Here is a 16,809-nt window from a genome sequence, read left to right as displayed (position 1 = left end):
ACTGTCATTAACCCAGGAAAGGAGCTTAATCATTTGACTACTGCTAGTTTTGCTCCTCTACCTCCATCTTTTCACCCCCAAAAGGGTTTCAGTTGGGGATTGACAAGGAAGACTAGTTTTATATCTCATAAACTGAGTGTTTAGATGAGCAGAAAATACAAATAAATCTATTTTAGAGGTGTTGCCAAGACCACGGAGGTACAGTTTTGTATCACTTGGGGTCACACAATATTTCATGTGTCACAGATGTCCAAGAACCATAAATTCCTGAGCTGTAAAGGCTGGAAAATGAAGCTTCACAAACCCTTCTGAACATTTTTGGCCCTAATTCACTGCTACATGCCAAAACATTGGACCTGCCATGTGCCAGAATTCTGGGGAAATAGGATAACTCAAAGCCCCAGGAATCTCACACATAAGGCACCTGGGGGTCTCTGTGGGGCTGAAACTCAAGGATTTGCCAAGACTGGTGCTTTGCCAAAATACCCACAGCAAAATGCTGCAGAGGATTATCTAGAGGGAAAAAAAAAAAAACCCACAACAAAAGCCAAACCCACCCTAAAAACCCAAGTGCACCTCAACTATGATTCACAAAGTGGAAATATGAGTGTTTTCCATGGGTCTGAGAGTTGAGGGTGAGTGATGGCAGAGCCGCGAGGCACAGCTGAGCCCAGGGATGCTCAGAGGATGCTGTAACACGGATCCCATTTAATCCCCAAATAGTAGGGGATTAGAGAACAAACCAGAAGTTTTTAGGGCAGCTCCAAGTGCCAGATAGCTGGGGTGCTGCCACCCAGGGTCATAGGCACCTCCTTGGGGGCTGACCAGACATGGTACCTGAGCCATCACCACTGCAGTGGTTTTCAGTTGTTTTCTGTTTAATGGGGAAAAAAGAAAGGTCTTAATTACCAGCCAAAGAGGTTCATTATCACCCTGGCACTCCAGCTTCTTTCTTTGGCCCCTTCCAACCCTCTGACTCTCACACCACTCCTGGATCTTAGGCCACTCCAGTGCCTTAGGCAGTAATTGAAAGATCTAATTAAAAAACGGGGTATTTGTCCAGGACACAGAGTCCCCCACCTGGGGAGAGTTCCCAGCAGGTTTCCACCGGTTTCCCCATGTGACATTTTTGGGGAGGCTCCATTCCCAGCCTATGACTGATCTAACTGCAGGGATGCCCATCATGTTTCAGAGCACAAAGCCCAGCTGACGTACCTTGGACAAACCTTAAATAGCCCAGCGCAGGCTCCAGCCGGTGCTGTGTATCTCTGACTCCATTAGATTAGTCAGGATCCAATCCCATCAGCACTTAAAAGCCTTCCAGACCTACATCCCTATCCCAAATCATCAGCAACAAAGAGATTCTGTCATCATCCCACTGCAACAAGGATGAGCCTGCGGTGAAGGTAATGCTCCCCCATGAACCCCTTTTATTATCAACAAAGAGCTGATTTTTCCCAGCATTAAGAATTTCTTTCTCTTCCTTTTTTTTTCTTGCTCATATAACTGGCTGAACAGATTTTCTTCAAAGGCTCCAAAACAGCTGGGGTCTTGCAGAAACAAATAAGGTTCTGGAGAGTTAGCTCAGAAGGGAGCCTGGGGAATTTTAAAAAATTATTGGAAATAGGGGTCTAAGAGGCTGCCCACTTGGAGTGAAACTCATGGAAGTGCTCAGAGATGTTGGGAGAGTGATGCCTCTACTCCCAGTGACATCCCAAGAGGGGATGTGGGGGGAGATGGGGCACATTGAGTGTGGGAACCACAACCCTCCTTCCCACCTCTGCCCCACAGGGACCCTGTGCCATGCCAGGGTGGGCAGCCTCTGGCTGGAGGTACCAAACCTGGTGATGATGAAGAGTTACCATCTCATGGTAATTAACCCATGTAGCTCAGAAACTCATGTGGTTTTGCTAATTAACACGTTTGTATGGACCCCTGTCCAAAGGTCTGTTGCAGTGGTTGCAATTTCAGGCAGTAAAATATTTGGCATTTTGGGTTGCAAAACATGACAAAGTGTGATTCCTGCCCAGGGTTTGCAGACACCATATCCCCTGCTCATACCTTGGGCACAGCTCCCCGCTCTGCAGAGTCCCTTCATCTAGGGATGGAAAACTATCATCCATCCATCCATCCATCCATCCATCCATCCATCCATCCATCCATCCATCATCTAGGATGGAAAACAAATGGTCCCATCCCTTCTGCTCTGTGGAAAGCCTTGGCAGCTCCTCAGGGCACCTACATCATGCCCCAGAAGCCTTTGTCCCCCTTGAAATGGGAGATACGTCTTTGGGCTTGTGCTTAAGATTAGGACACCTCCATGGGACACTTGCTTGTGCTCCAACCTGGACGTTCAACACCTCATAGCTTTTCTTGGAGTAAAAAACAAAAGCAAGAAAAGGTAGAGGATGTACCCACCAAGTCACATGGCAGGGATGGAGGTCTCTAGAGGTTCTCTGGAGACGTGCTTAGGCCACAGGTTTTTGTAGCAGCTGTTATTTGACAGTGCTTTCCAGCAGCTCTTGATTCCCAAAGGGCAAGTACAGATGGTTGGCAGCTTCTATTTGGAAGAGAGGGAACCAATGTGGGAACGTCTCCACTACAAAATTACTGTGTATCTAAAAGCTCTCTTTACATGTAAACCTGGTGGCCCAACCATAGCAGAGGATATCAGAGCATTTTGACAGCAGTGAGCACCGTGAGACAGGGCCCAGATGACTCCTAGGGATCCAGAGGATGCCTGGTGTTGGTGGCACTTTGTCCTTGGAAGACTGGGTGTCTGGAAGTAGCCACAGCAGAGCTGGTGAACATCTCTGTGCCCCTTGCAGGTCACCCCATGAGTGCAGCCCTGCAGGTGACAGCATTTGGGCTTGCTCTTCTCTCAACACTCTTCCTACTCCTGGCCACGTGCACAGACTGTTGGATGGTCAATGCTGATGACAGCTTGGAGGTGAGCAGAGAAATCACCTGGAAGGTGAGCAGAGTGGCCACCTTTAAGGTGAGCCGAGCAATCATCATCCTCAAGGTGAGCAGCTGAGAGCAAGGGGGATGCCTTGCCATCCATGAGGTTGCACCATGTCTCCACAGGCTTGGAAAAGGGACATGGTGGGACAAATCCACTGCTTTTTGAGTTGAAGGATTAGAGGATTATAGAGACAGAGAGATGGAGCAGGAGAAAACAGAGAGCAAGTATGGGCAGGGAGTCACTGGGACATTGTCCAGGTGTAGTGGTGGGAGTGTGAAATCTGCCCTGCTGGGCTGGGAGATCCATGGGAAGCTGAGGGGACTCTTTTTGCATGAGTGCCTTTCTCCCGCTTCCAGGTAAGTCACAAATGTCGGGGCCTTTGGAGGGAGTGTGTCACCAACATGCAGGACGGAGTCAGGACCTGCGACCAATATGACTCCATTCTGGCTGACCACCCAGGTGAGCTGACCTGGCCTGGAGGCATTTGTTAAGTTCACAGCTCAGAGTCTTGAAAGGGAAGAGGGAAAGTGATTTTCATTGCACCAAGCTTCCCTTTGTCAGTCAGCCACGCCAGCCTAAGGCTGCTCTTGGTCTCCTGTCCCAATAGGTTGGTCTGGGCAGCAGTTCAGGGTTCAGTCAGACCTGCCATGGGGTCATCAGGCAGGAAAGAGGCCATGAAGCTGTGCAGCTCACAACAAACATGTTCTGGCATGTAGAACTTAGGATTTGCAACCCACCATGCTGCAGGCAGAGCAAGGACCATTCCCACTGGCCAAGAGCTCATGCCCACAGCTCAGAGACAGTCACATCAGGGTAGGGACATTTCTTCTGGCCTGCACAGGGCACATCAAGCCCTGCATAGAGAACCCTTGTGTTGGGCCATGACACGGAACAAGACAGATTCAGGCAGTGGAGAAGGAGAGTTGTCGGTATGGACTAAGGGAGGCTGCCACTTGCTCTGGGGAGGAGGGACCTTTGCAGGGCACAGTCCCATCACAGCTGGTGATGTGATCCATGCCAGCTCTTGTTATTCACTGGTATATTGACATTTGCTGTTCAAAACACCTGCTACACAACTTGGAGGAAGAAACAGTGTGGACAGCAGTGTCTTTTGCTCAAGAATGTCTTGAGCAGGTGACCACATACCAGGTGCTGATGGGTATACCTTGAGTTGTTTTGTTTCTTGAGCTGGTTTAATCATGAGTTTAAGTCCTTATTAAGTTTCTGATGAGTTTGTTGAGCACCTTCCCTTGGCCCATGGCAGGGTTGGTGGGTTCCAGTGTGATGGCCACTGGTGAGCTGGGTTACTCTAATGGGGACATGGGCAGCAATCTGGAGTGGAGAGACCTGTTGTTCTGATTATTCCTCATTCCCGTTTCTGGTTGTTTTTAACTTCCTTGCCCAGTGAAGATCGTGGTGACACGGACCCTGATGATCACAGCGGATCTCCTGGCTGGCCTGGCGTTGGCTACACTGGTCCTTGGGCTTGACTGCATCACGTTCCTCAATGAAGATCCTTGTGTCAAACTGAAGATGTGCTATGGAGCTGGAGTCATACTTGGCGCTGGGAGTGCGTGGCAGGGAGAGCTTGGGACCAGACAGACCTCATGTCCCCAGGGACCTGGGGAGCATGCTGGGAGCTAGCGGCACCCCCTCAGAAGGGCTTGGGGAGCATAGGGGGTTATATGGTTCTTTTTAACAAGCCCCATTCCTCCTAGGTATCCTGGGGCTCATAGGCTCCGTGTGGTATGCGGTGGACGTCTACCTGGAGAGGGCCATGCTGGTGTCACACAATATATTCCTGGGAGTCCACTACGACTTTGGGTGGTCATGCTGGCTGGGGATGGCTGGCTCCACTGGCTGCTGTGTGGCATCTGTCCTGCTGACCTGCTGCCTCTATGCCTGCACAGGTCAGTCTGTCTCATTCCACCCCATCCTATCTCAAGTTTTGCCCTGCAGGAATATGGGGTGAAGGACCAGCTCAGAGGGCAAAGGGGCTTCTTGCAGGGTCCAGCCTAGCCAAGGGGAACCCCTTTGTGCCTGGCCTGTGCCCCTTGGCTGGGGAGGCTACAACAACGCAGAACAGGGCTGAGTAAGGAGCCCCATAAACCCTGTAAGGGCATGGAGAGGGTGCAGGAGTCCATCCACATCTGTGGGTCTCCAGGTCCTGGTGAAGGTGTGGTGATGTTTACTCAAAGCAGTAGCCGTGCTAGAGCTGAATCCCTGACATCAGCCAAAGCCTGAGCCAGTGGCTGCAGGGATGTGCTGGTTGAAATCCAGCCCCACCACCAGGGACATTGGGCAGGTGATGCCTCCCCAGACGTCATCTCTAATCCTTATGCCTGGTCCCATGGGGTGTAAGTTAACCCTGCTGGCTAGCTGGGTTCAATTCTCCTGCCATGTCCCCGTGCTGTGGCAGCCCCAAGTCACCCTGCAATGGCCAGCTGTGACATAACCCCAACTCTTTCCTGGCAGCCCCCAGCAGCTGCCGTCAACCCCAGAGGCATCCCCAGCCCCAGGGCCGAACAGCCACCAGCAAGATGTACGCCATGGATTCCCGTGTGTGATGGCCAGCAGCACCTCCTGCACCCAGCTCTGATACGGGATGTTCTCCCTGCCAGTCCGACCCCATTAAAGCACTAGCACCTCTACTGAGACACTTCTGCAGCTGCTTCCAAGCTCTGATGCAGCCAGATGACTGCTAAAAGCGAGGGTACTGCAGCAGTCAGCCAGGGAAGGGTATTTTTCCCACTTCCAGCCAGGTTTCATGAAAATAAATCCCAGAAAAGTGTTGCTTTAAGAAAAGATGCCCCTGTTCCCCAGGGACACCCAGGAAGGCTTTCCGGACATTGGGGGCAGAGTCGCTCCTCTGACATTGCTCAGCCCATGCTTTGGAGGAATTCAGTGGGAAGTCTTTTCTGCATGGAGCAGTACTGACTCCATGTGGCTGGTAGTCCTGGTTCCTCCCACACCAGTCCCACTGGAAACCTTCCCTGGGATCGGACAGAGGGCAGCACAATTTGTGCTCAAAAACTGGATAAAACCAGGAGTCTGGAACACTTAGTTATCAATGTTTTCATGGGGGATCATCAAGGAACACCAAAGCCATACACACCAGACACAAGGAGGTGAGTCAGTCTGAAGCCTGATGATCTACCTGCAGAGTGGGGTTTTTAAGTTCACACAAAACAGGAATTCTGTTTTCAAAGTGAATTATTATCTTTCTACACTTGTAAACCATTATGAAAACAAACCAGAACCTGAAACCACCACCAACTCAATCCTCACCACTTTCAATTACTGAATGCTGGTTTTGGCCTCATTCCCTTACTTCTCGCCCCAAGCTCAGCACAGACACAGAGCAAAGCCTGGGGCACTGGGACTGTTGGGACACCTGGGGTGGTTGAGACACTGGAGCCTAAAGGAAAATGATTAAGAGCACAGAGCTCACTAGTATGTAGAAAGGTCCCAAAAGCTGCCATTGGACAGCCACCCCCTCCTGCAGGTGCTCTGCAGTGGTTCTAACGGCTGTTGTCAGAGCATTGCACAGCTGGGCTGAGACAAGGGTGAGCCCCATACTGAGGGAGCAGCCCCCACTCACCAGGTTCTCACCATGGCACTGGGGTGCAGCCAGAGCCAGTTTTGGCATAAGGCATGGCTCTGGCTCCGTGCTTCTGCACCCCTGGGGGAACTGGTGATGGACTGCCGGCTCTGCAGTGCACTCATGAGCAAGTGTGCTACAGCACAGCCCCAGTGATGAGTTTGGTATTTTTTGGAATCTAGAACCTGGCACAGGTTGCCCAGAGAAGCTGGGGCTGTCCCATCCCTCAAAGTGCTCAAAGCCAGCTTGGACCGGGCTTGGAGCAAAGTGGAAGGCGTCCCTGCCCCAGTGGCAGGGTATGGGATGAGGTGAGCATTAAGGTTCCCCCCAACCCAAAACAATGTGGGATTCTACCATTTGGGGGGAGGGGGGGCGTCCCCTTTTTTTTTTTTAAGCACCCTCACACCACCTCAGTTCTGCAAGTGCTGTATTCCAGCAAGGACACAGGCAAGCTGCTCCAGCAAACAGCTCTTGGAAACACTGCACTAGCACTAGGCACTCCCATCCCTCTGTGCCCACCCCTCCTTCTCCAGTGTGACTCAACTGCATCTTCATTGGTATTTTCACTTTCATTTTCCTGTTTTACCCCACCAGTCTGTATGCCCAAAGAGTAAAGCACTCATTTTTTTCCCAAATATTTTATGAATATTTATCTTAAAACCCTTTCACACTGAAGTGGGTTTAAAACGCTTAAGTACACACGGTAACTCTTTAAGACCTTTATTAACAGATGCTTGCAGTTTGACTTGAAAAAATCAGGCGTATATTTCATACAAATTAAAAATGAGGTTCTTAAAAATCTCAACTTGACCAGATATGAAACAATTTACAAACTTTTAAAGGTATATTGAGAAAAAACAGGCTTTTAAAAAACGTGTTTATCATTTCCAAAAAGAGAATTCTTTAGGTAAAAATAATAAAAACCCCATGCTGCATAGATAATGCAGATAGTTCTAGTAATCTGGTCAACAGCAAAAAGCAAGCACTTAAGGTCTTCAGTTCCAATTCTTTTGTTCATTTCTTATTGCTGGAATTTCATTTTCTTCTTCATTTCTTAAAGTCTTTTCTTTGATGACTAAACTGAAAAAGAGAAAAAAAAAGGCTCATAAGACAAGTGACAAAGGGTTACAGGGATGCTTTGTGTACCAAGACTCACCTGCAACTCAAAAATTCACCCTAAGCTGCCTGTCACATGCTCACAGGACAACCCTCACCAGCTACTGTTCCTTGTCAGCCCCCTCCTCTCCCCCTCAACAACCATACCCACCACCTTCCCACAGGACCAATGCTAAGGACTTCAGAGAGAGCAGTCAGTCAACTTAAACCCAAAGGGATCCCTCTGGTCATGGGGAGAGCTGCTTCCACCAGGCTCTGCCGACATTCAGCCACTGCCCAGAGCACAGAAACTAAACAGAGTAACTCTCCAATGCTCCCAGACAGCAAGAGGAACCAAGGTGCCACTGTGGTATCCTTTTGAAGCCCATGATCTAAGAATTCATCCAGGAGGTGTTGACCACCAGGATACGACAAATATTCACAACAAGTGCACAGAGACCACTGCAGCAAGGCCTGGACAGGAACTGAATGATCAATCTGCAAGTGGAACATGAAGCACCCGAGGCCGTGCAGATCAAGTTCCCAAGCTCCCACAGTTGGGAGAGGCTGCAGCTGCTGCCAACACCAAGCCATTCTCCCAGCCCAACTCCTGCGGCCCCTGTCCATCCCATCAATGTGACCACTCAGTCTGCTCCCCCTACAGCCTGAATTCCTCTTCCACTTTCCTGCCCTCCAGGAACACGTGACAAAAGGAATGGGATACACACATGGCTGAGAAGAAATGCAGAACAAGTAAGAGTCCTGGCAATGAAAATATTTCCAAATTAGCAGAACTGTCCCTTAGGAGTCAGCACTAAACAAGCCCCAATCACAGTCAGGGACCCTTGCAACTAACCCAGCCTTTGACCCCTGCCCTGCACACAGCCCTCCCAAGCCAACACCTCAGCACTGCAACCACAGCTCCCACACACTGACAAAAGCACCATTTCTACCACTTTTTCCAGCATTTTGGTTAGATAAAAAGCTGCTCCTGAGACACTCCTGCTAATTCCTCATTGACTTTGTAGAAATGGATGCCAAAGTCTCAGTACCATCCACCTCCCTGAAGGGACTCAGCTCAGGCACTGATGGAGTTTGGTAAATCCCAGCACATGCTTCTCCTGACTACTTTCAAGTCTTTACACTTGCACTGCTTGAATTTCTGGGTGAGCAGACTGCTGTAAGCCTGAACTACTGAACATAGCCAAGATTTAGAGTATAACAGTATTCCATCAATGACAATTAAAGCTTGTCATTGATTCCCCCCAATTAGTCGGCATTGAGGCAACAAAGCCTCGCAGTTCAGTTCTGCAGGGACACTCACAGATCAGTTACAGCACGCATGAGCAAGAAGTGTCCAAACCTTGTAAGGCACAAATTAAAAGAAAGCATGAGAAGAAAAAGTCAGTCAGCAAACAGCATCCCCGGGCCCCTGGTCACGCACCCGGATGATGGTAGAGATGTTAAGCCGGTATTTACTCAGCCCCGCCCTGCTCAGCCTCGGGAGCGGACGTGTTCTCAGCTGGTGGTTCGGCTGTCTTCGTCTCTTTGCCATCTTGTGGTTTAGGGTTCTCTGGGCGTCTGCGTCGGTAGTTGAAGTTACGGCGGTACCGACGTTGAGGTGGCTGCTGACTTTGGGTTTCATCCCCTTGGTTCTCTTTATCTTCTTCATTCCCATCCTCTCTAGGCTGTCTTTGACGAGGAGGACCCCTGAAAGTCAAGCTAAGCTTTAACCATGCAGCACCTGAGCATTGCCATGTCCTGGCTCTGTCGCAGAGCAAGGCTAAAACCAGCAGCTTGATCTGCAGCATACCTGCGAAATCTTGGTCTGTAACCCCGGTACATGTTTTGCCTGACTGGTCTGCCATCTCCTGCACCCTGGTTGTCAGCACCCTGCAAGACATCAGGCCACAGACCCCCTCAGCCCCAAGCAGAAGTGTGCTAACACCACAGCTTGTCATGCTGTGAGGAAGGAGCTGGAAGGTTGTCAGTTCAGTCAAGGAGGGCAGCAGTTCTAGGGAACAGGTGTGCACACAATGGAGAATCCTCCAGTTAATCGTTATCAATTGAAACACTCTGGTTTTCAGAAGCTGTAACACGAAGACCTTCAGCTACTTTATTTCATGTTACTGCCAAACCTTACCAAAATCATCTGGAGTACCTACAAGAAGTGTCAAAAGGTGCATCTCATCACCCTGCTCCAAAGCAACCAAGCCTGTTTAGCATCATATGTCATACAAATGTTACCTCCACTATCTCTCCCTGCACGGGAGGGTTGGTATATTGTGGACGACGCCCGTAGGGCCTACGCATATAGTAAGGTGGGTACCGCCGCCTGCGATAGGGACGGCGTTGCTGAGCTTGACCTTCTGGTATGTTCTCTGCTCCTTCATTTTTTTCCCCACTCTCACTGTTCTGGTAGTTTTGCTGGTAGTTGCGTGGAGGACCCCTACGACGTGGATATCGTCTGTAATGGTTACGATCTGCTGCGTATTTACTGCCCTGCACTGGAACTCCACCAGGTCCTGTAACGTTGGCTGCCTCCGCGCCCTAAAGAGTGGACACAGCATTAGGGAAACAGTCACCATCCCACCAGCTACAGCATAACAGTCTAGTACTGAGCAATCATTTACATCCACATTGTGAAGCAATGAAAAACCATTCAACTCCTTGGATGTCATCAGGCATAGACTCAAACCACAGGCACCACACCAAAGCCTGCAATCTGAGTTTTCCATGTACACTCTGACACCCGAGAGATGTGTTTACCTTTTCTCCCTCAACCACATCAAACTCCACGGTCTCTCCATCTCCTACGCTGCGGAGGTACTTCCTGGGGTTATTCTTCTTTATGGCAGTCTAACAACACAACAGTGCAGGCACAGCATAAGAATACAAAGGAAGATTTTTTTTTTAAGATTACTAAATACTCAAATTCTTTATCTTAGGAGAAAGACCTGTACTCCTGAAAAAGCAATTCAATCATTGGGAAAATCCAGGAAGTCATAAAATGTACCTGTATTACGCTCTGGACTATTTGAAATGAGCAACAGCTTTACCATTAACTGGAAGTACCTGTCAACATGCTGTCTACTGGTTAAAAAGGCAGTTTGAAAACAAAGAGTAAAACTCCCAAACCACACACTGGCTACAGGATTCCTAATCAGAGTTTAAGATTCAACATCACTGTGATAGTTATACAGCCCTCTGAAGCACATAAATCAATATATCAGTCTTTCCAATCACCCTCTTGGATTTCCAGTCCTTCATTATTTCCCACACCACCACAGGACACAGCAGCTTCTGCATTCCATACTCTATAAACCTAACAATGGCCAGGTATCAAGAGATTTCCTCCTCTGAGGCTGCCAACACCATAGTTTCTACCACAGGACTGACCAATTAACCCTAAATCTACTCCAGCTGTGTATTGCACACCAAAGATTGGCCTTTCCCAGGTGTCAGCACCAGACAATCCTCTGTATCAGCGGCCACCTGTCAAACAACATTACTAGAACAGACTCAATTTTCGATGCTCTCCAGTACTGGATGACATCTTCGACAGACGAGTTAATACTCAATACACACCATGCTCAGCCATGTTCTGTTTATCAAACACTTCAACTGAACAGCAATACAAGTGTAACAACGTTAACAAAAATACTTGCCACACAATTTGGTTATATTTTTTTTCCCCCTAAATGGAACAAAATCAATGGAAAAACATGCCCACAAGTCTCAGTCTAAACAACAGTAACTTTAGAGAAAGCCTTATTACAACAGCAGCCAGTCCAACAGCTTTTTGTGACACCTGAGCCATGTAACAGGGATGGAAAAAAGCATACACAGAAAGAACTTCTCAACCAACCTGATTTCTTTCAGATTAGAGCCCTGTAACTGTTTTATTTTCAGTATTACACTAGAACAAATCATTACCAAACTGTTATTTCAGAAACATAAACAGTAGCTACCATGACATGTCCTGTAAGGCAACCAGTAAGTCAAGGTCACTTACAGGTGACCCTACTTGCCAATCGGGTCTGAAAGCTTCCCCTCAGGGTATGTATAACCTCTCACAAACCAGTGCCTCTAATAGCTGGCAATTTAGACAAAGAACAAGCAAGAAGCTGAGAGATGATAAACACTTTCCAGGCATTGCTTTTCCCTTCCTTTGTGTTAACATCAGCAGCACATCCCTAACTTGAGGCAAAAGAATGACCCACAGACTCCTAAATGCCAGAGGAAAACCAGGCTCCACTAAGAATTCCTTGTGGGCTGCTTGCTGACGAGATCCTGAGCCAGAAAGGGCAAAAAACAAACTGCTGATCACAGCCTTGCAATTCAGACAAAGAACTAAACTAAGGCAAACCTGCTCCATGAAGTAATATACAGGTGTGGTGTGCAGTCTTGGGCTATTTTCCAGAGGTTTACCTGTTTGCCATACATTGTATCTCAAGTATACATACCAGTTAAATTGAAAAGCCCTTATTTAAATGTTTGTAGACTTTCACTGAAAGCCTAGAACAATAAAATCTATAATTTTGCCTAGGGGAAAAAAGCTTCACTGGCACTTCATCCCTATTATAGCTCAATTAATTTCTCTCCCTGCTGCAAGCTTTTCATTTAACTTTATTTCCAGATGCTTACTTAACCACTGTATGAATCCACAAGATGACTGGACTCCATGCAGTTATCCCCAAGCCCATGCTGGCAGCCAGTGCAATTCTCATCACTACACCATCAGCCCACTCAGCCCTCTGTACATCATGTGGACGTGCAAAACCAAGAAGTGCAAGCAGGCTCCACTTGTAATGCAATCAAGAATCAGTTGCTTGTATTCAAGTAACAGTGAAAATGCAAGGCTCTTCCACAACTTCAGTCCTACTTAAATGGGTCAGGCACAGTCAAATTTCTGACAAGGAATATGTTTCAGTTTCAAGGAAACCTTACCTGATGGACAAACACATCTTCCTTGGTGTCATTCCTGCAAGACAACAAGAAATTGAAATTTGTGAATAAAATGCACAGTAAATTAAAAATTCAGTTGTCTGGTACAGAGCCAAAATGCAGATCTATCATAACAGGCTTTGAGCATCAGCCTTACTCATCAACCTGCTCTCAGCTTGTTCCTATCAGCTTACTGCGTGTAGAAGAGATCAGCAGGAAGCTTGCACAAAGTGCAAAGCACATCCTGAAGGTTCAGTAAGGCACATTGCTCCTCACTCCTGCACACCTCTCTATCCTTCATGTCCCATCAATGGAGACGGTTTGAACACCTGACAGTGACCACTCCTTCCCAGCGGTGCTCTGTGGGAGACTGGCTACTGCAGCTTTTGGAAGCAGCTCTGCCACTGGAGCCTGACATTCCCTCAGCTTTAAAGTCTCCCTCACCTGAGGAACAGCAACACCAGCTGCCTGTGAAGGAAGCACCATTGATCAAGCCTTGGTCTCCCCTCTCAAGAAACAGAAAACAGCTCAGGTCTGTATCTACAGGGACCCACGAGCACCCATCCTTCAAGCATGACCCTGGCAGAGCTTCCGCAACTGCCAGGAGTCTGAACAACCACAGCTCAGTATCAGCTTCAGTCAGAATTTTCTATTCTGCTCTGAAGAGTTACAACAGAGGCACCCTTGCGCTGGTTAGAGCTGCACAAGCCATCTCCCCTACTCCTGAAGCATGGACATCCCAGCTCCCATCACATCAACCCACCCTCACTGCAGTGTTAGTTTCATTACTGCATGGAACAATTTGAATCTACAGGAAAGTGGCTTTTATTTCCTAGAATGATGGGTTAAAGACATAAGTAAGCTCATGTGAAAACGTGCTCTGAACTGGAGTGCTCATATCTAGTGGTAACAGAATACTTGGGTTGGTTTGTAGTAAGATAAAGCTAGGTGCTCCTCACCCCTGGCTTTAAAAAGTGAGAATTGACAATTAAACGTTTTCCAGAAACTCCATCCAAACTACGGCTATTCTGTCAGACATCACCAGTAAAAATAAGTCCCCTTGTTTCCTCTTGAAATTGATGCCTACAGACCTCAAAGATTACTGGGGAAAGGCAGCCAAAAGGCAGCAGAGCCATTCTGATCTCATCTCCAAAGCCCCAGGATGCAGCACCCAGAAGCCCTTGCAAAGCCAAAGCTGAGAGACTCTTCTTCAAAACACAATATCCAAAATGCTGAAAACCTTCACAAGAGCATAGTAACATGTTTCTAGTAAAAATGCTGAGCACCTTCCTTCACCCTCAGCTGAAAAACAGTGGTAGAAAGTACTCATCCACAAGTGTGGACACTTTGTACTTTTGTCCAAGTTGAATTTTGGACAAGCAGACCAGATACTTATTTTTGAAGTCCTTTTGCAATGCAGTTTCCATTCAAAAGGACACTGGAGTTTTGGCTCAACAACTGACTGGGTCACACAGAGCTCACTGAGTGAAAAACATACCAGGCCATTTCACAGCCTCGTGCCACTGGCCACACCACTCCCAATACTGTTTTCCAGCAAGCACACCTGGAAGCAGCAAGCATGCTGTCAATGTGGATGATGGAACAGCAGGACCATCACTTTCTCATGGAAAATTTGGAAGGGTACAAGAGAAACACTCATTCTGAAGGTCAAACAAACCATTTAGCTGATCTTTGCACTAAGCCACTCTTCCATTCACGTCTTTCATCCACAAAAATATACTAGAAAAAGGGAATCAAGCAAGCAGACAGACTAAGAAGTCCAGCAGGGCACCAAATGCCAGGCCAGACAGTGCAACTCCAGTTGCGGTACAGACTAAGCTAGTAGCTTTTGCACATCTACTTGTTATTTTGGCAAACATGAGAAATAATCATCAAAAACCCAGAATTCAAACTCCAATTTTGGAACAGAATCGCACTTCTAACACTAAAAGCACACAGAAAATACCTGAAGTGAGCATGCACCTCCATCAAAGCTGATTTCAGTTCCAAAGCTCATTTTATCTGCAAGCAGACCTGGCTAAAGCTGAGCCATGCAAGGGCAGGAGCTCCTGCACAGCTTCCCTGCAACCAGGCAAAGATTCCAGAGCTGAGGAAATGTCCTCCTCTTCAGTTACCAGGCTCTAATCTCTTGATAATACGAGATCATGCTGGGTTTCTCATTACAGATAGCAACCTCAGGGATTAAACAGCTGCCAAAGTAATGACTGGAGAAGCCATTCGGATGTCTTAACTAGATGCTGCTGCTTCCTCGCTTGACTGACATCACAGAACATTTCCACTACTGAGGGAACAGGAAAAGCCTTCCCTCGAGGTGGGGTTTGTGGCTGGGACTTGGGAGGCGTTTCCAGAGACACGACAGCTCCCAGCACTGGCGACTGCACAACACCAGGAGCTGAAGCATGGTGTGAACAATGCAAACTGGGCAGACTGGGAGGCAAGTTTGTAAAGCTGCAGACGCAAAACCAATTCAGGAGCTTCACGGACAATTCAGACTAGCTCATGAAGTAACGGGCAGTTCAAAAAGGCAGTGTTTAAACCAAACATAAACAAAACATCCAATAATAACACTACACTTGCTGCCCTAAAGGGAGATTCCCCAGTTTTCAGCCACATTCTGAGACCGGGGAGTTCATGTACCACGATTAAGGGAAACAGCTCTGGCCACACCCCAGGGAGGCCCCCAAACCAATGGGACCAAGAATTGCCCATTTTTAAAAAACTTGCTTGCACAGCACTTCCAGAACTCCTCTCTCCCTGACAGGCCCACATTAGCTATTTACACAAGTCCTGAAGTGTTCAAATTATTCTTTCACACCAACTACTGTCATAAAAAGAATCCTCTAGGCACTTATTTCATGAGACCCGTCCATACACTTCAGTGTGGCACTAGACAGTGTGAACTGTGCTCCTTTTGTTCATTTTCCTACATGTTGAAGATTTCCTCATTAGAGCATGTTTGAACTACCAAGTGCTCAAAGCAATTCTTGCTCGCATTGACTGAACTTCACGCAGGAGTTTAAATAAATACCGTGTGCACTGACAGGCAGTATACTTTTATATCCTTAAGAAAAAAAAAAAACAAACCCAAAAAGAAAAAACACCAAAAAAAAACCACAACACCGAAACAACCCCAAAACACCACAAATGACAATAATATAAGACACATGGCCGTGGAAACAGACTCGCTTAGAGAGCGCGGCTCTTGCCCAGGTTAAAGGACTTAAAAATCAACCAGGCAAGCCCCGAGCGGCTCAGAAACCCCTGGGTAGAGAAAAGGCACATCCCACCAGCTCCTTCTACCGACCAGGGCGAGAGGGGGCAAAGGCACCGCCGCTCCCCACCCCGCGTCACCTGTCACCCGCACGCGCCCCCTTCCCGGGGCTCCCCGTGACAGGGCCCGCCGCGTCCGGGCGCTCACCTGTTGATAAAGCCGTAACCGTTCCTCACGTTGAACCATTTCACTGTTCCCAAAACCTTCGTTGCTGCGGGAAGGGGCAGAGGGAAGAGGGGAAGGAGGGGAGGGAGCAGCGCGTCAGGGGCACGTGGCGGGGCGCGCGCACAAAGGCCCCGCGTGGCGGACATCTTGCGCCGCCCCGCCCCCACCCGGCACGCGGGGCCGGCGGCGCGCGGGGAGGGGAAGGGAGGGAGAGGGGGGCGACTAACGGCCGCCGCGCGCGCGAGCAGGGACACGCGCCGAAGGCGGGGAGGGGGCGCGCACCGCCCCTAGGGGGGGGAAGGGAGCGCGCGCCACCCTCAGCCATAGCGGGGGAGGGGTAGGGGGTCGGGGCTTCCCACCCACCCCAGGGACCCCCGCCCGCCCTCACCGATGACCTTCTTGTCCCCGCCAGCGGGAGGCGCCGCCGAGGCCAGGCCGCTGCCCCCGTTCCCGGTCCCGCCGTTTGGCTTGGAGTCGGCGGGGGCGGCGGGGGCCGCCGCGGGGACGGGGGCGGCGGGCGGCTGGGTCTCGGCCTCGCTGCTCATGGCGGCGGCTGTTCGGTGCGGACGGTGGTGGTGACTGCTGTTTGCGCCGCCTCCCGCGGTGTGATGGTGACTGAGGCCGGCCGTGGGGGGGCTGCTCCCTGCTCCGGGCTCGCTGAGCTCCGCTCTCCGCTCCCGATACCGATCGAACTGGCCACAATGGCGGCGCGCACCGGCTAGCCACCCCGCGCGCCCCGCCCGC

The 16,809-nt window shown here is 49.2% G+C and overlaps 2 protein-coding genes across 3 annotated transcripts; one reads left to right on the top strand and one right to left on the bottom strand.

Annotated features, from left to right (window-relative positions):
• Positions 1 to 2,836: 2,836 nt before the first annotated feature.
• On the top strand, positions 2,837 to 5,532 carry LOC309581363 (claudin-16-like; the record flags this gene model as incomplete). The annotated part of the gene is made up of 5 exons (XM_082295934.1): positions 2,837 to 2,950; positions 3,322 to 3,424; positions 4,371 to 4,535; positions 4,684 to 4,875; positions 5,441 to 5,532. 5 exons carry the CDS (start codon positions 2,837 to 2,839, stop codon positions 5,530 to 5,532), a joined length of 666 nt encoding a protein of 221 aa, XP_082152060.1.
• Positions 5,533 to 7,270: 1,738 nt separating this feature from the next.
• Positions 7,271 to 16,769, bottom strand: YBX1 (Y-box binding protein 1). Of its 2 annotated transcripts, none has more exons than XM_082295527.1 (8): positions 16,454 to 16,769; positions 16,048 to 16,111; positions 12,612 to 12,645; positions 10,431 to 10,520; positions 9,909 to 10,211; positions 9,475 to 9,554; positions 9,106 to 9,371; positions 7,271 to 7,646 (listed from the first exon to the last, which is right to left on the bottom strand). In XM_082295527.1, exons 1-7 carry the CDS (start codon positions 16,608 to 16,610, stop codon positions 9,137 to 9,139), a joined length of 963 nt encoding a protein of 320 aa, XP_082151653.1. In that variant the 5' UTR covers positions 16,611 to 16,769; the 3' UTR covers positions 7,271 to 7,646; positions 9,106 to 9,136. The 2 variants fall into 2 exon arrangements, with proteins under 2 accessions (XP_082151653.1, XP_082151652.1); XM_082295526.1 differs by having other exon boundaries at positions 9,106 to 9,383; positions 16,454 to 16,747.
• Positions 16,770 to 16,809: the final 40 nt, after the last annotated feature.

This window comes from Coloeus monedula, assembly GCF_965178545.1.
Source record: "Coloeus monedula genome assembly, chromosome: 22".
Classification (NCBI taxonomy): Eukaryota; Metazoa; Chordata; class Aves; order Passeriformes; family Corvidae; genus Coloeus; species Coloeus monedula.
This window is presented reverse-complemented; position numbering and strand designations above follow the sequence as displayed.